Raw genomic sequence first — 24,987 nt, 5'->3', positions numbered from 1 at the left:
GTTATTACAGTTCAAAATCTAGAAGTGCGATGATTGGTGATTTGATAGTGGAAGTAAAGTGATGTTTACGAGAAAAAAAAAGAAGATATTTCTGTAATGATTTAGGAAGCAACCTGTTGCTAATATTGTGCAAATATGGTATAGTTAATGCAAATATGTAGTAATCCAAACATAATAACAAATTAATTCTAATTATCTAGTTAATTTCTGAAAACTTTGTGTATATTGTTTTTAAAATCTGCAAATTTTGAAAACATATCAATATGCTCAAAGTGCTTATTGTAGGAATCAGCGATGCGGCAGAGAGGCGCGCGCCGGCCGGCGTTCGTGTGACGCAGGCTCGTCGCGAACATGCGGTATGCGCGCGCCTCCCGCCGCACCACTGTTCTAGGTACAACATAATACAGCTTATTAGATAGGTCTGTGCAATCAAAGTGGCTATGACAAAGTCGGTACAGCGTTACGGCTTCCAAGATAAGTCGCCTTGAATCTAGTGGAATGAGGCCATATTCGTCCAGTAACTCGGTGTAAGAGAGGTGGTTGCGGTTACGATGAACTCGGAAGTGTACTGAACGGAGGTACTTGCGTTGAACACTTTCAATTGCGTCACTATATTTTTTATATATGGGATTCCAGATTGGTACCGCATACTCAAGCTGTGGGCGGATTATGCTTTTATAGAGGTGGATAAGTGTTTCAGGACGTGAAAAGTCTGTGGTTGACCTCATGACTAGCCCATACATTTTATATGCCTTACTCACAATACTATCAATATGTTGATCTAAATGTAATTTAGAATCGAGAATGACTCCCAGGTCCCTCAGGGCGTCTACTTTATTAAGTGGTGAATGACATAACATGTATTGAAATTGCGTAATTTTCCTTTTTTTTGTAAAATTTATAAAGTTGCATTTTGGAAGGCTAAGATGTAGTTTATTATTATTGCAGTATTCTGTAAGTCGATCGAGATCTTCTTGGAATAGTAGGCAATCATTTTGTGAATTCATGCTTTTAAATGCTTTTAAGTCGTCAGCGTAGAGTAAAAATTTTGAGTTTCTAAAACAAGTGTTAATATCGTTAATAAAAAGAATAAAGAGTAGAGGCCCCAGTATAGACCCCTGAGGGACACCGGAGGTAACTCGGATAGTATTGGACTGATGACCGCAGATAACTACTGTTTGAGTTCTGTTAGAAATATAGGATACCATCCACCTAAGTAAATTACCCCGAATGCCGTTGAACGCAATTTTATGTAGGAGCAGCTCGTGGTCAACTTTGTCGAAGGCCTTCTGAAAGTCAGTGTAGACTGCATCCGTTTGGGTTCTGTCATCGAGATTTTGAAATACGAAATTTGTGAAGACCATGAGGTTTGTAGTGGTTGATCTATTTTTTGTGAAACCGTGTTGCTCAGGCAAAATTATTCTATGGAGCGAAGGGTAAATTTCATCATGCACTAATCTCTCGAAGACCTTCGACAAAGCTGGTAGCAACGAGATAGGACGGTATTTTTCTACGTTGTTTTTAGGCCCACTTTTGTGTACGGGAATTATGTTGGCGTGTTTCCACGCTGTAGGAAATGTTCCTTCCGACATACATTTATTGAAAATTAATGAAAGGGGTTTGTATATATCCTTAGCGGTGTTCTTAAGAAAAACAGGAGGAATTCCATCAGAGCCGGGGCCTTTGGTGGGGTCAACTGAGGACAGTGCCCTACATATTTTATGGGAACTGATGTGTATATCACTGATAAATAAATCGTGAGGGGCGTAGTCAGGTACCGGAATAAAATTATCACCCAATAGCGTGGACGGTTCATAGACGGAGTGGAAGAAATCGGAGAATAGGTTACAAATATTTGTGGGATCATTAGCGGTAGTGTTTTTATAGCACATAGAGGAGGGAATTCCCGGTTTTTTTTTGCGATTATTTATATATGTCCAAAAATATTTACTGTTCTTGAATACATTATCTTCGACCGATTCTATATATTTTGAGTAACATTTACGGGCCTCAGATTTAAAACGTGATCTATAAAGTGAGAATATTTCATAATCAAATAAATTATTGTATTTTTTCCATTTTACCCATGCCTTTTTTTTGTTATTAAAAATGTGGATTAAGGCTGGAGAAAACCAAAATGGGTAATTGGAGTTTTTGGGTGAAGACATAGGACAGTGCTGTATTATAATGCTATGAATTTTATTGTAAAAAGCTGTGAGGGCTGCGTCTGCTTTTAGTGGTGACAAAATATCATCCCAGTTTGTGTTGGTAATATCGCGATTAATAAGGTCATAGTTTGCTTTGTGAAAATTTAGTTTGGATATCAATTTTCGTTTCAGAGGCGTGTAGGAAGTCTTAAAAGTTACGGTGGCGGAGAGTGGAGGGTGTAGTTTATCTGGTGGGCAGAGATGATTTTGTGAGCCTGTCAGGGAACATTCCTTGTTAGTGATAAGTACGTCTAAAATGTTGTCGTTACAATTTTTACAGTCGTTAAATTGGTATGCGTTGAAAAAATTCATGAAATCGGCAATATACTGCGAGACTCGGCCGGTGCGCGAACATGATAGTGCAGAATTTTCAGTGTTAGAACGCGCCCATTGAATAGCTGGCAAGTTGTAGTCACCTACAATTATGAACCCATCCACATCTGGTTTATCAACCAGTTTGTGCATAGCTTCGAGGTGGGTCATGTATAGAGAGTCATTAGAATTAGGTGGAATATAGGAGGCTATTATTAAATTTTTTCTACGCAACGAGGGACCAGGTATCTCTACTACAACGTGCTCTATGTGAGGTGATACAGACAAATATGGGTGATGTAATACAGCTTTCAGTTCCTTAAGAACAGCGATCCATACGCCACCACCGTCCTTTTTATTCGTTTTTATGCGATCGCGATCACACCTAAATACCGAGTATCTATCATCGATAAATTCACTGTCATTAATTTCTGGAGTTAGCCACGATTCTGTGATTATTATGACGTCGTAATTATTGGACAAAATATTGAAATAGGTAGATAGTGTTCAGTTTAGTGCGAGTACCTCTACAGTTCTGGTAAAATATTGTTATTTTTTCGTTATGTGACATTTAGTTGAACAATATAAATGATAATATTTAGTAACTGGATTGAAAATGTGACTATAAATAATGATATATTGATGGCGAGCATTACTTGGAATCCGTACGCTATAGGTATGTGCATAATGTACTATATTTATAAAATGTGAGCGATTTCTTATTGATTGAATGGAGTAAAAGATGCAATTACATTTTATTGTTTCGTTTATAACTACGTCTGCTATCTGTTTACTTGTATAACATGCATTTGAAGAATAATTCAGGTTTTCAAAACATAAAGTGTATAGAAGAGAGAATATAATATCTAAACATATAGAGAAAAATATACTAATTATTTGTAACCACGGGACGCGGTTTGATTTTATCCAGATCCTTTGCGCATCTGATGGCGAATATGGGCGAGGTCTCTGTTTCTCGGACGAGGACGGTTGCGTTTTTGACCCATACAAATTTATAGTTATGTCCTCTCGCCGCCTCGCGTGCCTCTCGAAACAATTGTTTATTTTTGAGTGTAAGGTGTTCATTAACGAAGACCTTTTGCGCATTGCCCGATACACCCAACTTGGCTGAAGTAAGCTCCTTGCACCCGCGCGCCGCGGTCAGTACGTTGTCGCGGAGTATGCGGGACTGGAACTTCACGATTATGTTTTTGGGCTTTGAGCTCTGGCTGAGTGCATGCGGCACACGGTGCACAGCGACGATCTCGCGTGGCGGTATATTCATGTTGATGGCAGCACCAAAGCTATCAAGGAGTGTAAGGAGGTTCTCGCCATGCTTCTCCGGAACGTTTAGGATCTCGATATTGCATTGTCTAGCTTGTTGTTCCAAGCTATCAATTTTAGCTTCCAAAGATAAAGTATTTTCTGATGAGACAGATTTTTCGTTCAGCTGTTTTTTTAAGTGTTGTAAATTCTGTTCAATGTCGTCATATTGTTTTGATACAAAAGAAGCAGTGTCTTGGATGGTCGCAAGTTCGGATTCAATATGTTTGTTTTTATTTTCGATGATACTCAATCTATTTTTGCAGCTGTTTTGCTCCGATCGTAGAATACCGATGTCTTTCTTGATATCAGTAGTGTCGGATACAACTTGGTCTAGATCGGTTTGTATCTTGTTTATTGTGCAGCTTATTTTAGAGAGGTTACCATCTAGATCGGCTTTCCAGTCCTGAAGCGTTTTCTTCATTTCAATGGAAAACGAACGGAAAGCATCTGAGAGATCGCATTCAGGTTGTTTTCTCTTTCTATTCGCGGAACCGCATCTATCCGGGTCGCTTGAAATGTCTGGGTTTGAGTGGTGAAGCTGACCAGGCGGCGATCGTTGCAGCTTGAAAGACATTCTGCGGTGTAGGAGTAGCGCACGAGCAGTGATGGGCGAATCTACAGATGCCTAATTTTGCAATGTGCCGCACTGATCCAACAGTCCAGTTGGTTAAGGCGTCAGTCTCCAAGCCCGCCGAGAAACTCCGAGTGCAGGTTCGATCCTCAGGTTCGGCCTCTCAGCTTTTGTGATTTATTTATTAGTAATAAATGTCTATTACCACAAATCTCGCAGTGACGTCACGTCGGGTGAGCAGGAAGGGTATACCCGCTCCAAGATGGCGCCGACCAGCAATGGAAGTATCCACAAGATAGTAAGAGAGGTACCGAGTTTGAGTAGATTCAATTAATTTAAATATTTAAAATAAATTAAACTTAAGAAATCAAGGCGACTGGGAGCGACAGAAAACACGACCGCACTTCGAGAAGTCGAACAGGGAAACTGTATTGTAATTAAGTCAAATGAGGTCTTAAAAATGCTAAAGGACTTGGATCCCTCCAAGGGCGCTGGGCCTGATGGTATTCCATCTCTTTTTATCAAATCTTGTAGTGATGAACTTGTCCTACCTTTAACCATAATTTTTAATAAATCTATGGCTAGTGGTAAGTTTCCTCAGGTCTGGAAAAATGCTTATATAGTCCCAATCTATAAATCTGATGATAAATCCCAATGCTCTAATTATCGCCCTATTAGTATCTTGAATTGTTTTGCTAAAATATTTGAAAGCTTGATCTTTTAGCATATTTACAATCACGTTAAAGTGGATATTGTTAGACAGCAACATGGGTTTGTAAGAGGCAAATCCACTATGTCTAATCTCATGGAATTTACTGAATATTTAAGTTCTAAAATAAACAATAAAATACAGGTTGACTCTATATACACAGATTTTAAAAAGGCATTCGACAAGGTAAATCATAAGTTGCTTATCCTGAAAACTTTTAAAATGGGAGTACGAGGCACATTGCTGCGCTGGCTAATTTCATATCTCTCGAAAAGATCTCAACTAGTCGCTTTGAAGGGTTTCACATCTAACCCAATTTCTGTTACGTCTGGGGTACCTCAAGGTTCTAATTTGGGTCCACTACTGTTCATAATTTTTATTAACGACCTTACAGCCGATCTAAAAAGTAATTTCTTGCTATACGCTGATGACCTCAAATTGTATAAGGATGTAACTTGTGAGCAAGATTGTCATGAATTACAAGCTGACTTAGTTACTATAGAAGATTGGTGCCATGCCAACAGCATGAGCTTAAATGCAAAAAAGTGCTTTGTGATATCCTTTACTAACAAGCGCAATAAGGTAACATATCAATATACAGTAAATAATCACATGCTGGAAAGGGTATCCCGGATTCGCGATCTTGGTGTTGTATTGGATGACAAACTGACATTTACTGAGCATGTAGATGGTACGGTTAAAAGAGCATATCGTATGCTAGGTTTTGTGCTTAGGATTACCAAAAAATTAAAAAAACCACACAGTGTTATCGCTTTGTATAATAGCTTGGTACGAAGTATACTGGAATATGCATCAGTGATTTGGTCTCCATTCTATGATACACATATTCAAACCTTAGAGTCAGTGCAGCGACGATTCCTACGAATACTTAGTTTTAGATTTGGTTATAAGTATAAACTGAACAACTATGAGTCAAGATTGGCATTCTTTAAAGTTGATAGTCTTGAGAATCGTAGAAGATTATTAGATATGTTTTGTCTTTACAAGATTGTAAATAATAAAATTGATACGGTTGTGCTGTCGCAGATTGCTTTAGACTGTAGAACTAGGTCTGGTCGTCGATTTAAACTGTTTTACGTATCAACCTGTCGCATCAATGTAAGTTATAATTCCCCTGTGCATCGATTGTGTCGCCTTTACAATCAAATCCACACAACTGACTGTGATATTGACATATTTTGGAACTCTTATCCCACCTACCGTCGTCTCGTCTATACCGCCATAAAAGAACTCAAATAAATAGTTAGTATTAATAAGAATTTCAAATTTTCTGGCATATTTTAATTTTAATAATAATCTGAATCAAATTTTATTACTTACTTATATATATTATTATTTTTACTTTTTTAATATTTAAAAATGTAATCTGATGTTAAATTAATTAATATAATTAATATGTTAAATATAATAATTAAATGTACCTAGTTAACTACTACTTGCATGCTGTGGACACATATTTTTTGGAGTGTTAACTGTTTTCTGTGTTTGTGTTATATGTAATATTGTTCATGTATTGTTAACTCTCTGTATTGTGTTCCAATAAATAAATAAATAAATAAATAAATTTTCTATGAGCGCTTCCTTCCAACGCGATGCAACACAGCGCAACGCACCAATGGGGCCTCGCCCTTACGCGTGGGTTTAACTAATTGTTTCAGAGCGAATACACGAAGTACAATTTGTCATTTTCAAACGGGGTGACTCGACACTGTATTTTAATTAAAGAAGCTATAAATTACATGCGACTGTCTCCTTACAATTTAAATATATGTGACTGCTGATAATATTAAATAGAAGAGGTTCAGGCGATTTTGTGTCCTATCGCAATGGAGTTTTTGAGCTTTTAATTCGAAGTTCTAGTAACTTCTGTTGAAAAACGTTTTTGCAAAAAGTGGTATGAAAATCTGTTCATTATGCTTTAGACTAGGCCGCGACTAGGCAAACGTAGTGTGGGACGCCCTCCGGCCAGATGGGCTGACGACTTGCAAAATGTGGCTGGATGTGATTGGATGCGGAAAGCTAAAGATCGCATCCAGTGGGGTGTTTTGGGAGAGGCCTACGTCCAGCAGTGGACTGCAATAGGCTGATGATGATGATGATGCTTTAGAACCTACCTCCTGTTAATATACCTACCTAGAGTGAATTAAAAAAAAAAAAAACACGCACTCACGCCTTGTACTAATGTACTCCCTTGCGGGGTAGGCAGAGGTGCATTGCTGCACCCACTTTTCGCCAGAGTGTTATGTTAGTCCCAATGTAATAGGGGGCGGGCCTATTGCCATTGTACGGGCACATCCAAGACCCGAGAACAAATATCTGTGTTTAAACAAATATCTGCCCCAGCCGGAAATCGAACCCGGGACCTTCGGCTCAGTAGTAAGGGTCACTAACCACTACGCCATTCGGTCGTCTAAATAGTAGTCTAGTAAATTTCACGAAGGCTTTTAAACGGCCGTTGATAGCGGAAACTAAATTAATTCCTAGATTATTCAAAACTTTGTCACTAGGTTAAGAGAAAAATATACTGTAAACTTTTGTAATTAAATAAATAAAAAAAAATAAAAAAAAATAATAAAAATTGTACATTTCGCACGGGTTAAAAATACTCATACCAGTAGGCATTTTCCGAGAAATTGTTACAAAACTTATAAACTATTTCCCAGCAAAGGAAATTCAAAGTGGCCTATTTGTTCTCGCAGGGTCACTCTATCTCTGAAGCTGCCACGCTATAACCACGATTCTACAGGGTGTTGCAAAAAGGGTATACTAAGCCGAAACCTACATGTGCAGCATGGTATATCTAGGCCCGAAACTGAAATCAGAATTTCAAAATTCGCGAAAAAAAAAAACGTTTTCCATAGAAACTTTGTTGGTCACGTGACTTTTTATTATGGAGAATTATAAAAAAACGCTAATTTTGAAATTCTGATTTCAGTTTCGGGCTTAGATATACCATGCTGCACATGTAGGTTTCGGCTTAGTATACCCTTTTTGCAACACCCTGTATATCGCTGCTTTAAACGTATCGATTGAATAACCCGAAGAAACTTCGAATTTCTTCAAGCTAGATTACGACTTACATGGATCTAGACCCTAGATGGGGGTCACTTTCTAAATTGACATGCGACACACAAACATACCAGGTGATTTTGAAGACGCGCATAATATTTTCACAGGGTTGGCCCCATAATGAAAGTTGGTCAGTATGACTAGGAGAACACGTGGTGAAAAAATTATACGTGTCTCCAAAATCACTCTGAATTAAATTCTTGACAGGATGTGTCAAAAACCAACCACTAATCCCGTTATGATCTAACCAATTAGGCCTGGGTCTCCTATTTACGCCGTAGGTCGCATCCAGCGTCACGCCGTAGGCCGCGTCACGATGCTTACTATAGAAATGTACTAATGCGGTCTTCCTCACACGCCGACGTTGGCGCGTAGACGTAAAGAGAATCGTGACGCGGCCTACGGCGTGACGCTGGATGCGAGCTATGGCGTAAATAGGAGACCCGGGCCTTATGGCGAAAATTCGGCTAAGCGTGCTGAATACATGACGTGATTCTCCTGCGTTCGTTCATTCGTCGATTTATAGAGTGACCCCAGGACCTAGTCATATAATTTATTGTATGTCACGCACACACATTCCTTTGGGAGGGAGGAAAGACAAAAAAACACTTTGTATCTTTCACGTAAGAGTTTAATATTGAATAAGAATATTAATGAAATACGTGTAGGTCCCGAAGGTATTTTCAAGACATACCTACTACATCCTAACTAATATTATAAATGCGAAAGTAACTGTGTCTGTCTGTCTGTCTGTCTGTCTGTTACTCTTTCACGCCAAAACTACTGAACGGATTTGAATGAAATTTGGTATACATACGGTCTAGACCCTGGGAAAGAACATAGGCTACTTTTTATCCCGGAATTATCACGGGAAAACTTTTCAAGGTGAAGCGAAGCGCGCGGGAACAGCTAGTTTCTTTATAAAAATTTATGTAAAGGATGTCGCAAAAGGGTTGTACTGGGAAAATTTTAAGAAAAAGATTGCCGCTATGTTTGGTGATTACTACTCATTCAAAATACAAAAAAAAAGTACAAAGATCATTTATTTTAAAATTTAATATTTGAAAAAGTCTTTAATATAAGTACATACCTTTAAAATTAACGAACCTGTGTTAGGGATGGAACGCTCTTTCCTAATAAGTAAATACCTAGGTAGGTACTTAATGTACTTAATCCTACTAATATTATAAAGGCGAAAGTTTGTGAGTATGTATGAGTACGTTCGTTACTTCTGGACGTCAAAACAGCTGAACCGATTTTAACGAAATTTGGCATGGAGTCAGCTGACACCTTGGATTAACACATAGGCAAAATTTTTAACGCGGAATTCCCACAGAAAAACTTTTTAAGGCGAATATTCCTGTATTCTTTGGTCAAGGGATAACGTGCTATTATTGTCTAAATCCTTGCCTTCACATAGGACCCTGGAGACGTCTCCACAAATAGCAATTCCGGTTAGTATCCCCAAGAGTCATACATGTACGTAACTAACGGTTATTTGCGGTAAAGGTTATTATTGGTAACGGTTATGACCGCTTTGAGAATAATTCCCAGCTTAACTGTGTGGAAATTGTGTTTTTCAAAAAGTCGTAATGTAAAACCTATCACGTGAGTACAAATGTGCTGCGAAAAGTGGGTGGCTCGCTTGTGAGCCGCCTCTGACTACCCCTTCGGGGATTACAGTGTCGTGAATGCATATGTATGTATGTATATGTATATGGTAATGTAACACTCACAAGCATTAAAATTCCAATGACAACAGCAACAAATTACTCCGAAAAGGAAAAGTGTAGCTTAATGACGCCGTCTGCAATATTTACTTTAGATTTTAGCTTATTGGTACCCTATTAAATTAATCCCGAAAAATATTCGCCAGTACAAATACATTAACAAACCCGTAATAATAGAAACGTAACAAACGGAGTAAAATGTCGGCAAAGAATTCTAAGCATTGCTTATTCAACACTGGGGGGTCACTCTATATTACGTAAAACGAAGTTTCGGATCGCTGTTTCGCGAGCCACTTCTATCTCGTTGTATTAAAGGTGCCGATTGCACGACAGCTCTCGTTCGTTCGTTTTTCGTCAGTATAGAGTAAACCTCCTGAAACCGGTTACACGGGGAAATAATGGGCGAATTCCCGGAATAGCGAGTTTTTTTTTACTGAAAATTTATGTAAAGAAACAAAGGAACTTTGTCTTGCAGAGGGAAAATTAAAATTCTTCCATCGGCGCCTGTTAAAGGTACGTTTTCATGTTTCGGCAATTGAATTCGAGGACCGAATGGTGTAGTGGTTAGTGACCCTGACTGCTATGGCGAAGGCCCGGGTTCGATAAGGAGGATCAATTCATCTGTATGTATGTTTACTGATATCTCCGTCATTTATGGACCGATTTTGATCATTCTTTTTTGATGTATTAATTTGGTTTATTTAAGCTAGGGTGAACAAGCGAATCCCTTGTAAAATAGACGCATTACGTCATCCATTCTTAGTTATTGTTGTGTTTCGAGCACTGAAAACGTAAAATATCTAATAGAAATATGAAATAAATATATGATGTAGCTATCGACTATTAACGGTTACTAACCGTTTCCAATACCAATATTATCTTACATTTTCATTAAAAAAAAACTTTTGCTTGGATTCTAAAGTTAAAAATACCAGCAGTATAAAAATGAACTTGAGCGAAAGTGTGAACTAGACCGCTGGAAGGTCAAGGTCAAAGGGAGGAGTCATGTTCACGGGTAGGTCACAACTACTGTTACTTCGAGAGGTGTTATAAGTTTTAAAGTTATAATTTACCTAATATCTATTAATTCATCTCTCTTATAAATTTCAAGTGTTCATTTGAAGTACAATGTTTACCATCGCTCTAACTGTGAATGAAAACATCGCGAGGAAACCTGCATGTCTAGATTTAGCACGCCTAGATCATGTCAACCCACCAACCTGCAGTGGACCAGCGTGGTGGGAAATGGTCCAAGCATAGGAAGGCAGTTTACACGTAGGGGATTTGCGCAAAGGTAAAATATGTCTTGTTTTCACACGATACCCATTTTAATTTTTTCTATTTCCTATCAATGTGGTTGTCTGGAAGAGATTACTTTTAGTAATAAGGCCGCCAATTGTGCTATTTTTTTCTTTTCATGTTTGTAATACTGTTTCTGTTTGTGTGCAATAAAGAGTATTTTATATTTGTCTTTATCTTTATCTTTATTCGAGAGAGCCAGGTGCAGGTACTTACACCTCCAGAGAAAATTCTATAAAATAGAACCCTATGCAAAGTTAGCTTTGAAGAATCCATGGGTATAATTTATAAAACAAACGAGTAAGACCCTCTTTTATCCCCGCAGTAGTCAGTTAAATACTAGGTCAAAGTCATCCAACATATTTCAGATTCTCTGCAGATAGTAATACAAAATGCAGATGGGACTGAGTTATCTGCTAGAGATATTTTGATTAAAAGACTTCGTCATTGCGGGAATGGATAAATATACAGGGTGGATAAATAAGTCGGACCCTGAAACTACACTCACGAGCAATGAAAAAGTTCCACTAACAAAATGCCGACCACAGACCTGTATTTGAGTAGACAACGCAAGTGCATGTACTTCGCGTGTAAAAAGGGAGTGAAATTATCTTCCTTCAGCGCAGTGTCATTAGGGACGTTCCTAGACTAAATCGTTCAAGTGACGTGACTGACGCGACAGTAGGTATAAAAATAATGGCACGCTTGGTTTCTATACAAGGAATGAGACAAGCCTTGTCTATTCAAATACAGGTCTGTGATGCCGACACTTAATGACTTTAATTTTTTTTACATTTGATTGAAATTTCAACACATTATTTACGTTTTCGCTTGATAGTATTCTGATGCGCTGTTAAATTTACTCCAATATTGCAGAGGGTGTCATTAACCTAGTCATATCCGTTTAGTAGTTATTTGGCTATTGTCCCTGGAACTTTTTCTTTGCTCGAGAGTGTTCTTTCATGTTGGACGTGCGACAATGATGGAAAGAAAAAAAATGTAAGAACACATTATAGTTCGAGCATGGCATGTAAAAAGGGTAGGTAGGTACCTACCTAAGTTATTAACTGAAAACATTATGAGTAAAAAAACCAAAAGCCATTAAAACTTTAATATTGATAAAATATTAGATCTTTGAAGTGTAGACGGTACGAACCATGTCTTGATTTTAATTAAAAGACCAAATTAACAAAGAGATTTAATTTAAAAGTTAACAGCCATTTTGAGAAAAGTCGTGTAAGTAATTATATTCTTAATAAAATTTTCTTTTCGTAATCAAACTAAGTGGTAATGTGATATTTTTTGGTTTAGCATTTTTGATCATGAGTTTTGCATCTCTTCTATTTCTATTTTCCCGTTATGGTACATGTCAATGTCGGGATTGGAACCCGCACCTCTGGCGTGAGAGGCGGGCGTTTAACTTTAGGTTTAGCTGTCAAATATAGTTTTTCTTTCTTTCTTTCTTTTTTTCTTTCATGGCTCCAATTACTCTGTATAACCTGGTATTACCTATCTGCAATTTATTTCGATATAATATAGGTACCTACTTATTCATAATATTTGTGTACTAACAAAAGCTACTTTATCTACAGGATTTTTAACAGTAACGTTCCCTTCACTAAACCAGGCCCGGAATTTCAGTCACATTCACCTGGCGTCGGGACAGTCACTGATAAACTTCTACCCTAGATAAGCTTTCAGGTTCCAAGTGGCACGTCTCATTGGAATCCATACCGCCATTCATGAAGGAATGGGAATGTGCCTACTAGTGTTGCCAAAAAATATATATGAAGCGACTATATAATCCAGCTAGCTTCAGTGATCAGTTATAATGAAGCAATACATGACACCACGTCCCCACTGCTGGGGCACGGGTCTCCTTCCAACGAAGGAAGGGTTTTAGGCCTCCACCACGCTGGCCAGAGCTCAACTTGCTGCCCCCTGACAGAGAAGGATGGAAACGCCTGGTGTCTGCCCCTGACTCCTCGGAGGAGTGGCGGGAATGAAGAAGAAGAACACAGGCAAGCTTGAGCTGAGAGAGTTGTCGGGTAAATCAACCCGACTGTCAGATGTTTTCAAGCAGCCCGAAGGCCTCCAACTAAGCTTTACGACTGTTGAAAGAACAGCAACCAGTATTGATGCTTACCAATAATATCGATTCCTTCTACTATCGATAAGCTATCGATAGTGGACTATGAAGCGCCAACACTATGTCGGCAAATTGTTTTCCGATAACAGTCCGAAGCACCCATACCGACGCACAGGGAGTGTGGATTGGAAAAACTTTTTCTTGTTTTTATAATAATAATCTATCGGATATCTTTACATACATACGCTCACGACTTTAATCCCCGTTGGGGTAGTCAAGGTGACTCCCAATCGAGCCGCCCGCTTTTCGCTGTACATTAAATTAGTACTCACGTAATAGGCCGCGAGCCGTATCGCCGTTACTTATAAATAAATAAATAAATAAATAAAATCTTTATTTCAAAAAAAGGGTACATATTGTCTTAAGATTAATTTTTACACTAGTAATTTTTGTAAATACATTTTAAATTATAATGGCCGCTTCCGTCACCTATACTAGGATAACCTGTGTTATAGGCGACGGTCCTTTCCATTAAGAACAATTGTAACTTAGAACTATTGTTAATGTTATATGAGTGTGTACACACCTAAATCTAGACAAAGACAAATATGGAAATTAAAATAAACAAGTAAAATATAATTTACAATAGTTACTTACTAACTGTTTAACTTTATTTAACAATTGCAAGGAGGTTTTCAGTTTCAACATAAGACAGTGATTTTAGGTAATGACTTAACAATATTTTACAATTATGAGTAGTGGTTGAATACATGCTAATTTTTTTATTTATCCTATTATATAAAAAACTTCCCAAAAAACAGAAAAACCTCTGAGCAAACTGAGTCCTAAATCCTGAGATAGTAAATATGTTATAATTTCGGCGTACTAGTTGGCCTACACTTCGATCAGATGGACACTTGTGTTTGCGAAGTATTACCTGAACAATAAAAAGCTGTCGAACAGTTAACACATCCGCAACCTGATACAGATCTACTGTAGGAAAACGATATGGCTTACATAAGCTTACTTTAAGCACAGCACGTTGTGCTCGTTCTAGCTCAAGAAGATCTGTCTTCGCGGCACCACCCCAGACCAGAACACAATAAGAAATTATGGATTGACATAATGTATAATAGAGCATTTTTAATATATTTGTACTAGCTACATGCCGAATATTTTTGAAGACCGAAATGAGTTTTCTTACTCTTGATGTCATCATAGTGATATGTTCTTTAAAATTAAGTTGATTATCTATAATGACACCCAGATACTTTATACTATTTGCTCTAAGTAATTCTTCACAGTTGCACTCTAAAGGGTCTGTACTACTAAGGCATAGCGAACTATGTGCCTTTAGACTTAGAGCATCGGTAACCGGGTTTGGTTGGGTTGAGGATCTTATAGAAAATGTGAGGTATTTGGTTTTGCTCGTGTTTAAGCTCAATAGATTAGAGCTCAGCCATTTAAAGATCTTATTTAGTCCCAATTGGGCAAAACCATACACCTGATTCCAACTTTTTCCTCTGAAGACTATCGCAGTATCATCAGCGAAGGTAAATATTTGACCATTACTTACGGTGGTGTCACATAGGTCATTAATATAAATTAAAAACAGTGTTGGGCCAAGTATACTACCTTGTGGCACACCGAAAGTTACAGGCAGTGGTTCGCTAATGATATCTCCGACTCTGATAGATTGGTATCTATTGGAAAGGTAGTCTTTAATAAGTTGGTGAGGTAGTCCCCGAATGCCAATATTATTGAGTTTTACAAGCAGCAACGGTATTGATATGGTATCAAATGCTTTACGTAAGTCCAAAAATACAGCCATGGCTCTGTCAGAATCATCAAGACATTTAACAATCCATTCGGTTAGATTATTTACTGCGTCTGTAGTAGATATTCCTTTACGGAAACCGTACTGGTTATTTGATAAGAGTCCAAATGATTCTAGGTAATTAACCAGCTGTTTGTTTAGGATACGCTCTAAGATTTTCGAAAGTGTAGGTAGTATAGAAATGGGTCTATAATTTTCTTCATTAAATTTGTCCCCTCCTTTGTGAATAGGAGTGATCATTGATCTTTTAAATGAACTAGGAAAAACACCAGATTTAATTGAAAGATTACAAATGTGAGTGATGATACCAGCTAAAACTTTAATATTTCCTTTTATAATTTTACCAGATATTTTATCCCATCCTGAGGAACAAGTGTTTTTTAGGGAATTTATGGCGGTTATTATATCTGTTAGATTGACTTCAACGAGTCCAAACGAATGGGGATTATGTTTTAAGTTGAAATTTACTCTATTGTGAGGCCCATCATGTAGACTTTTTTGTTCTATTTCTCGTGCTAATCTTTCACCTACCTGAGAAAAATATTTATTAAGATTATTACTAGCATCAGTTTCATTACAAGATGATTGAATAATTTCGCATGTATTATTTTTGGGTTTATGGTTCAGAATATTTTTAATAACTTGCCATGTGTTTTTTAGACTAGTTTTACTGGCTTGTTCAAGTTCTGATTGTTGATATTGTCTTTTTAACTGTTTAAGGAGATTATTACAAAAGTTCCTATAACGTTTGTAGGTCATCGATAAAATTATATTTTGAGGATTAGATTTTGCTTTTAAATGAAGTTTATCCCTATTTCTCATACAGCGTAATAAACCTTGAGATATCCAAGGCTTCAGAGGTATCTGACGCCTAGGTACATAAACAACTGTCGTATTTTGTTCAATAATATTTGTCAATTTGCCTAAGAAAGTATCAGTAGCAGAATTTACATCATCTAATTCAATAACGGGTTGAAAGTCTGTTTCCGAAATGTCTTTACTAATTCCTGCATAATTAATACGCGAAAAAAAATTTGGCTTATGGATACTGTGACGCCTCAGCTCTAAGGAAATTAATGTGGAATAGTGATCAGTGAGACTGTTTTTAATAACAAGGGTCTTTGAATCATAGCCTGATTTAGATAACAATAAGATGTGATCAAGGCAGTTTTTATCTCTAGTCGGAAGATAATGGGCGGGAAGCAATCCATGTGAGGCAGCGAGATTTAGATACAAGGGTGCTCTATTATCTTCCGATCCATGCTTGATATCGATATTTATATCCCCTACAAGAATTATATCTTTATGGCTATGAAGTGAATCAAGAACCTTATTTAAAGATTCAAAAAATATATCAATATTCTTGAATGAAGGAGAGCGGTATATTGAAATGATAGCTATGTTATTTTCTAATATAGAGACAAGGCAGTTAGCTTCTAAAAAATCCGGTTCGTACGTTTTAACTTTTAATGTATTTTTTATATACAAAACGACACCATCGTTTTGATTTGAGTTGTTTGTTGTAGAGATCACATAATAGTCAGCAAAAGAAGGTAGAGTATGATTAGTAGGGCTATTTAACCAACATTCAGTCAAAGCGATGATGTCTGGATCGCAGTTGCATCTTTGTAATAGTGTACTGAAACCAGATATATTACATGATATACTTCTTATATTTTGTGTAAACAGTTTCAGACAATTCGGAGTGTTGAATTTATGTTCACTATTTAATAAATTAAAGCAATCTTCCGGGTCACAGCAGATTGCGTTTGATACTACAAGGTTATCTAAGGTATTCGTGAAGTTAGTAATATCGTTATCCATAAATCAATTGTATAGTCAGTGTAGTACAATTTTGTGAACCATGAGCAGAAGCAATTTCTTTTTCATTTTTTAACAACCAAAATGCTTGCATATAAGAATGACAATTAATACTGATCAAATTTTTATATACTGTATTTATGTTTATACGTATGAATAGGCGTGTAAATAAGTATAGTGACAATATGTTTATATTTTTAAACATCTCATAGCATGCAAATATGAAATATAGACTTATTAATGAAATTAAATAGGAACTGAAATAAAATCCTACAACTAGTCAAATCGTTAAAATTTCCGATTGTTTTTTCTTCAAATCATTTAGATGGCTTTCGTTTTTGACTAAGATGTGAGGTTTCCCTTCCTCTTTTCTTAAGTAGATTCTACCATTAGAAGTCCAAACGAACTTAAAACCCGAACTTTTAGAAAAATCGCGTGTCAGAAATAGTAACCGTTTCATTTTAGGAGTCAGTTGCTCAGAGATATAAATTGGTTGTTTAGTTGACAGCATTCCTAAATGGGAGGCGTTCAATTTTTCAGAATTATTCTTGTTGTAGTTTTTAACCCCATCCAGAAAAGCTGTTTTTATGAGGGTGTTGTTGAAATCAATGGAAATAGATGAGCTTAACTTTTCTTTCTTTGATGGTAGGCGGGAGACATTGCGTAGATCATGGCTTTGAAGATTTATATTTAACGCTTTGGATAGTTTTATAACGTATGTCCACAAGTCATCTTTTGATTCTTTGCTTGATTTTGGTACATTTCTTATCTCTGCTGACGTAAAAATCGAGTTCATTTCGAATGTATCAAGTTTTTCTTCTAGTGAAAGAATTTCAATATGTATGTTCTTGCGTTCTTGATCCAAATAGTCGATTTTTTTCTCTATTGCTTTAATATCGTCTGAGAGATGGCTCATAGCTTTTTCAATGTCCTTATTTGTTGACTGTATAGTTTTGTTTTGCTCCTGTACCGATTTTAGAAGTTTCTCTAAGGCCTCGAGTCGTCCACTTTGAGTTTCCATAAAGTTATTTATGATAGACATAAGTTCAGACTTGAAGGAACTGAGTTCGTCACTGATATTATCATCTTGAATGCGTGGACGCTTTGCTTTTTGTGTTACATTCGAAGGTGAGACAGTTTCTTCAACAACATTGCTCTGTTCAGATTTCGATTTCGTAGATTTGCTAGATGATGGAGGCGGGGATCGCTTGGTTTTCATCATGATATTTTATTATTATAGTATTTTCCAAGGTATATTTAAGTTCAATTTATTATTTTATTCTAAATTATTTGATAGGCCTACGACACGCTTCGTAGCATCGATGAAACGTAGCAAGCAGTCGTAGCAGATTCGTAGTAGTCAGCCAGCAAGCAATGCGGTATTTGGCGCCCGCCGCTACGCTCAACTTAGCTCAGTGGTATTTGCTCCGACTTCTAAGCAGCGGGTCGCTGGTTCGATCCCAGTCGCAGCCAAAAAAATATAAAAAGTCTTTTTTCAAAGACTTACCACTCGGCTGTACTTCGGCGCTGGTGGCAAGGTCGGTGCAACGAGTGAGAGGTCCGACACACCGCAAGATGGCCGCTGCAGTATATGTCCAGTTTCACAAGATAGACAAGGAGGTACCGATAAAATTGGAGACCTCGTAGGCAAGCCGACTGTCGGAATCAAATTAAATTCGAGCAACACGTCCTCACGAAACAACTGCTTGGAATGGAATGCTGCTGAATGTTACTGCCTTGGATAACTATGCAATACCTCTAAATTTTTCACAATGATTTTCTTTACCATAAGATCAAGAAATCACCCTAATTTAAAGTTGCTAATAATCAAATAAACATAAACAAAAAAGTCTTCCAGAATACATCATTATAATTTCGCTCACACGCCAAATAACAATAAATATTGCACTAATCGCTTAGCTATATCGTGTCTTCATGTCGTGCCGCTAACTCTATGTAGTTAGGGTCAAAATTGGCGGACAGCGACATGAAATAGCAACAAGCGAGGTTTTGCAACTTAACTATTGGTTTCTATAGATTCTATTCTATGTGGCGGTGTAAGTACTTGCGCCTGGCTCTCTCGAGTGGAACCTTTGTGCATATTTCCTAGGTCTACTGCCTTCCTAAGCTTGAACTATTTCCCACCACGCTGGTCCATTTCGGGTTGATGGGTTCACATTATCTAGTTGTGAAGGTTTCCTCACGATGTTTTCTTTCACCGTAAGGGCGATGGTAATTATGGTATTTGTTGTAAGTGCTTAAATTTCAAAGAATTTACAGGTACATGTGAACGCCGAGAATTGAACTCTTTAAGGTAAAGATTAGCTTAATGACGCCGTCTGCAATATTGAAGTACATTTAATAGAGCATCAGAATACAACCTAAAAACGAAAAAAAAAATACCTTATACAAATTAAAAAATATTTTTCCAAAAATTTTAGTTTTTTGGTGTCTACATTATGTAAGTGGAACTTTTTCATTGCTCGTGATTGTTTTACGGACGTTGCGACACCTCGGCGTCGCCTTACCTCGCGTCGCCAGCGGCCAATTGGCCCCTTATTTTGTGTAGTTAATGTGATTTACGTGACTGCAGCCATGTGTGTGTGTATGTCAGTTAGTGAGACATGGCGACCATAAAGGGAACGGAAGTAAGTTGTTTGTAGAATTTATTATGTCGCTATGATATCATTTTAAATGTGCAGAGTGCATGCATTGTTTGATCCCTGTACATTTACACATGCATTTTGTGCTGCTGGGAGGTCACTATCTAATTGAACAAACAAAATAAAACACGCACTGCAGTTTTGCTTTTCCGAAGCTGTGAAAACCACGGCTCTATCGCATTGTACACTCACGGGCAATGAAATAGTTCCACTCACAAAATGCCGACTCCAAACGACCCCATTTTATTCGAACATTTTATAAAAAATTAACACAATAAAATTTGATTAGTATTTGGTAATATCCTGATGCTCTGTTAAATGTACAGATTTTGTGTTGCAGAAGGCGTCATTAAGCTAGCCTTTTCCGTTTAGGAGTAAATTGTTGTTTTTCTCAGTGGAAACTTTTCTTTGCCCGTGAGTGTATTAAGCGTGCCGATTGCACGACAAATCTCGGTGGTTCGTTTGTCGATTAAGAGAGTGACCCTCCTGCCTTTTTAGTATTTTTTTTCATTTTAAAATGTTTTTTCTTTCAGATCAATTTTGCAACACCCTACAGGCACTTATATTAGTTGAACAGTATCCCTCATCACAACATCAGTAATGAAAGCTGTTTCCTATAATATCATTGAATGTCATTTCTTAGAAATGCTGTAACGATTTCGAGTTTTATTTCGCAGAGGTATTCGAATAATACTAGTACAGAATACTTCCTGGAAATGTAATATAAGGGCACGCACACAATACACAACTATTTACGTATTTCCTCGAACTTATATCCAAATTACCGTTATCTGTGGTTTAGTTAAATGTACAGGGTGTTGCAAAAAGTGTATACTAAGCCGAAAGGGGGTGACTCAGGAGGTCATTCCAAAACAACATTTGTTCCACGAGTTTTGGAAATTCGTGATTTTTTTTTTTATGATTCGTCATAGTAAAAAGTCATGTGACCAACAAAGTTTCTATGGAAAAGGTATCTTTTTTCGTGAGCCTGATGTTTATTATTATAATAGCCTACGTGGGATGTACCCTAGAGATCTTTCAGAGCCTCCTTATTAAATACAGAGGGCCTTACCACAAAAACTTAGACAGTACCCTATTTAATAGATGTTTAGCGCTGTCAAACGCCTACAAAATCTATCAAATTTCGTTTTAAACGCTTGTTAAACAGTGTTTAAAGTTTGTGGTAGTACAAAGAGGGTTATTCCTTGTGTCAATAACATACTAAAAAATCATGGAAATTTAATAATATTTAGAGGTAGTAAAACGTTTTCTCTTTTTGTATGGACGAACAAGTGCTATACTCTCCTCTTAAGACATGTGCTGACCGCGTCGTTACCACGGACAAGAACACTTTGAGAAGTATATTTATGATACAAGCATAAAAATATAAACGAACCCTTACCAGGCCATCATAAAGGTAAACAAATTGCATGACGATTTATAAACAAAACGATTCTATTGTATTCTATTGTGGATCTTCATCTCTGACTGCTATGGAAGAATAGCCCTAATTATGAGTATTTTTAGAGTTGTATCATATAGTCTTATGTAATGTAATGTATGGCACAGAGAATGAATTTATTTGGAAGGGTTTCCAAGGTGCTGTGGAAGGAACATACCTATAGGTAATAGGTATCTACTAGCATATCTCATCATTAAAATCATCATCACAATTTCACTACCCATCACGTCCCCACTGCTGGGGCACGGGTCTCCTTCCAACGAAGGCAGGGTTTAGGCCTAGTCCACCACGCTGGACATTGCTGGTTGGTGGACCCCAACACAAGCAAGCTAGTGCTGAGGGAGTAAAAATGTCGATGTTGTCGAGTAAAAATGATTGATTTCCATCCGCCTGAAGGTCTCTGACTAGGCTTAAAGAATGCTGCCAAAGCAAAAACCTGAATAATACCTACATAAATAATTATAATTACCTTATGATCTTGTCTATAATTAGGTATATATAACACTTGTTGTAACAAACTGAAAACAAAGCTAAACAGTTAACAATAATATTTATTATAAATATAATGACATGACGTGATATTTACATTTCTCCCCAATTTTACCCCACATCTGACCATCAAACGAGTGAAATGATGATACGATTTACTCCCAAATAACAAAATAAGAGACGAAATCTGGATAATGTGCCACAATGTATGAGAAAATGTATTTTCACTGACAAACATATTACATTATGATTATTACACGACCTAATATAATATAGTCTGACCAGGAAAACTGGGACGCGGAGAAAAATTCAATTTCATATAAAAGAAATCCTTGCTGCTATTGAATAAATCATATTTTATTAATTAAGTTAATTAATTGTACCTACTTAGGTAATTTGAATTAGTTAAAAGATTGAATGTTATTTTTCTTTGTCTGGAAGAAAATACTTTTTGGTAATAAGGCCTTTTTGGTTTGTATCCATTTTATTTCTTACAGTACAGTTCTCTTTAATGCTTGTTTGTGTGTACAGTAAAGTGTTTATAAATAAATAAATACAATTCAAATTTTAAAATCGTATTATGTTTTTATGGATCAAAAGGTTAAATACACTTAAGTACTAAGCATCTTACTTTAACTGTAAAGGAACATACCGTTAAGTACTTGTAGTGCTTAGATACAAGATAAGTGCTATTACTTCATTGTTCTTCCTTTAATTATCGGCGATACGGTTCGCGTCCTATCGCATTGAGTACAAATTTATTTTAAAGCTAATATTGAGTGGCGCATGGGAGTCACCTATGATAATCCCTTTATGGATTACACATCGTAATCGGGGTTAACACCACCGAAGATTAGCAGTAAGCAATCCTTAAGCAGTGGCGCTCTCTTGTCAAATTTTACAATAGATGTTTTACAGGCCAGCGATGCTGCCTATGTGTTTTTAATTTGATTGCTAATGTGTCGATGGTGGTAAAGTGCTGAGGCCGTCGGCAGAAGTGGGCTGTAGGGCGTCCCACGCTCCGCTAAAAGCATAAGCGAACCACCAAAAATACCAGCCAATTTCCTAGTGTCCCCACGTAAAGTGCTACATAAGAACCGGCACAGATTAAATGTGTATTTATAAAGCTCGTTTAATAAATACACTGTGACACTGTATCCACTAGACCGCTGGCACAAATCCAAGGTGTTACCGAAATAGATGACGATATGATGTTAAATAAAATAATACCATCACGGATTTTATTAATGAGCGCTCACTGCCGTGCTTTTATTAAGTGGCGGGAAAAAAACAAAATGGTGGCACACTTGTAAAACTGGCTGAAAATGCTTTTTGATAACGTTCAACTGTATTAAAAAATATAATAACAAGATATAAATATAGAAGTAAACAAATGAGTAAAAGTATTACGTAATAATAAGGAAAAATCGCCGCGAGTGCTGAAAACAGCGTTTATAAAAATGTTGTGATGATTAGATAATTCTTTGGCGTATGTGTATTGTTTGGATGAATAACAAAAAAAATCGTTTTATTGATCTAATCCCGATACTTTTTACACAGAATGTATATTCAAAATACGTTTTTATAGCCAGTACACTTGAAATCAATGTTTTAAGTACTGTCTAAATAATAATGATTAATTAATTAACATCATCAAAAGAAAATGTCACGGAAAAACTTTTGGTCGTTTTAATTTTTGTCAACTAATAAAAGAAGAATATTTTTTCTTCTTCAAAATCTTTGAAGCTGTCTGTCATATTTTGTTTCAATTCTAAACTGTCACAGTCATGTCACAGCATTTTCTTAATTTTATGATGTTGATGAGTATTTTTTTGCGTTTAAAAAAACTTTGTTGACAGACTGACGTTCGTATTTTCACGAACTAATAGTTGTTTGTAATAGAAGTGTTGAGTATGATATTATGTAAAATGACTAATATGATACAATGAAATAGATAACGTTTGTCAGTTTTCATACTTTTTTTGTACCTACAGTTATTGACACTCTGCGCTTGCGGGTACGTGGTCTCCACTCGAGAACTCTTCTGCTCCGCCGAATATCGGTCCTTCGAGCAATGTGTCCGGCCCACTGTCACTTCAGCTTACTGACTCGCTTAGCTGTGTCGGTTTGATTCGTTTACGGATCTCTTCCTTTCTGATTCGATCACGTAGAGACACGCCGAGCATAGCCCTTTAGTGACTCGATCCGAGCTTATTCAAGAGGCCCAAAGTTAGAGACCAGGTCTCAGCACCGTAGGTCATTGGCAACACCCAACTGTTCGAATACTATCGCCTTGAACTTGAAACACTGTGAAATGTTGGCTAAACTAAACAATACATACATATTATTATAATATATCATTTTGTATCTCATTTCCTACTTGCTATTCGTCACAGCTACGTAATACGTTTTGGGCGCGAACCAAGCCACATAAAACAACTAGTTATCATTCAATCCTGACTTAAACTGCAGTTACTGCAGATAACAAACACATTTACGTTATTATTATAGAATGTTGCCAAACTGTTATTTCCTTTATATCTGTTTGTGTACGAATGTGGTTGTGTAGTTTAATTTGTTTATATCGGGAGTTAATTTGGATATTGGTCTGTGCGTTTCCATAAACTTACTGAAGCTGCGAGTACTCGTATAATACAACTTTGTTTGCACCTTCGAGGTAAGCTGTCGGCATCGCACGTAACGGTCACATCGCATTCAGTATTCTTTGTATGGAAATTCACACAAGCGCATCCACTTTACTGGCAGTTTCTCGATACATTTATGACAAACAGTTAATGGTCTATAAGTTTTAGCTTCAATTTCACAATAGTCGGTTAAATCGTAACCAGGGAAAAGTTGATCAATTATACGTCATCTCCATATTAAATTCTTGACAGATGTGTCAAAAGTCAACCACTAATACCTGGTTATGCTCTAACCGACAATGGAAAAATTGGCACTTATATCTATCTATCATGGCGAGCTGATTTTCCGCATTTAGCCTCCAAGGCGGGCTATTATGCGTGAAATACCTATGGGGTGACTAGCTATTAAGCCACCCAAGCTCACGCCAGAAAACCAGTAGACGACCTAGGTTGCTCATGACTTCCCGGAGGGACCCCGGAGATCCGAGGATTTTGGATCGTAGTGTCTCCACGCCTTTGCAATGTAACAAGACATGGGAAGCTGTTTCATCTTCCTCCATGCAACTTCTGCTAAGAGGAGTGGTGGATAAATTGGCACTTAGTGGATTTCTTAGCGATTAATTACACTCACGAGCAATGAAACAGTTCCAGTGACTTATGGAACGTTAGTGGCAGATGGAATTTTTTTTATTGCACGTTAGTATATTTGTATATTATCATAACGTTAATCAAAGTTA

At 37.0% G+C, this 24,987-nt stretch overlaps 2 protein-coding genes across 2 annotated transcripts in view; both read right to left on the bottom strand.

The window, feature by feature from the left end:
* LOC105398356 (octopamine receptor beta-2R) overlaps positions 1–24,987 on the bottom strand; it is a 123,301-nt gene that overhangs the window by 51,115 nt on the left and 47,199 nt on the right. The window lies entirely within an intron of this gene.
* On the bottom strand, positions 3,409–4,419 carry LOC125490630. Its single transcript, XM_048630458.1, has one exon. The coding sequence runs from the start codon at positions 4,417–4,419 to the stop codon at positions 3,409–3,411; it is 1,011 nt and encodes a 336-aa protein (XP_048486415.1).

The sequence above is a fragment of the Plutella xylostella genome, chromosome 26, assembly GCF_932276165.1.
Source record: "Plutella xylostella chromosome 26, ilPluXylo3.1, whole genome shotgun sequence".
NCBI lineage: Eukaryota > Metazoa > Arthropoda > Insecta > Lepidoptera > Plutellidae > Plutella > Plutella xylostella.
The sequence above is the reverse complement of the archived record's forward strand: the minus strand, read 5'-3'. Positions and strand labels throughout refer to the sequence as shown.

What these genes read in the sequence shown, in the direction of transcription:
- LOC125490630 (XM_048630458.1), bottom strand. Translation starts at nt 4,419, where the DNA reads ATGTCTTTCAAGCTGCAACGATCGCCGCCTGGTCAGCTTCACCACTCA.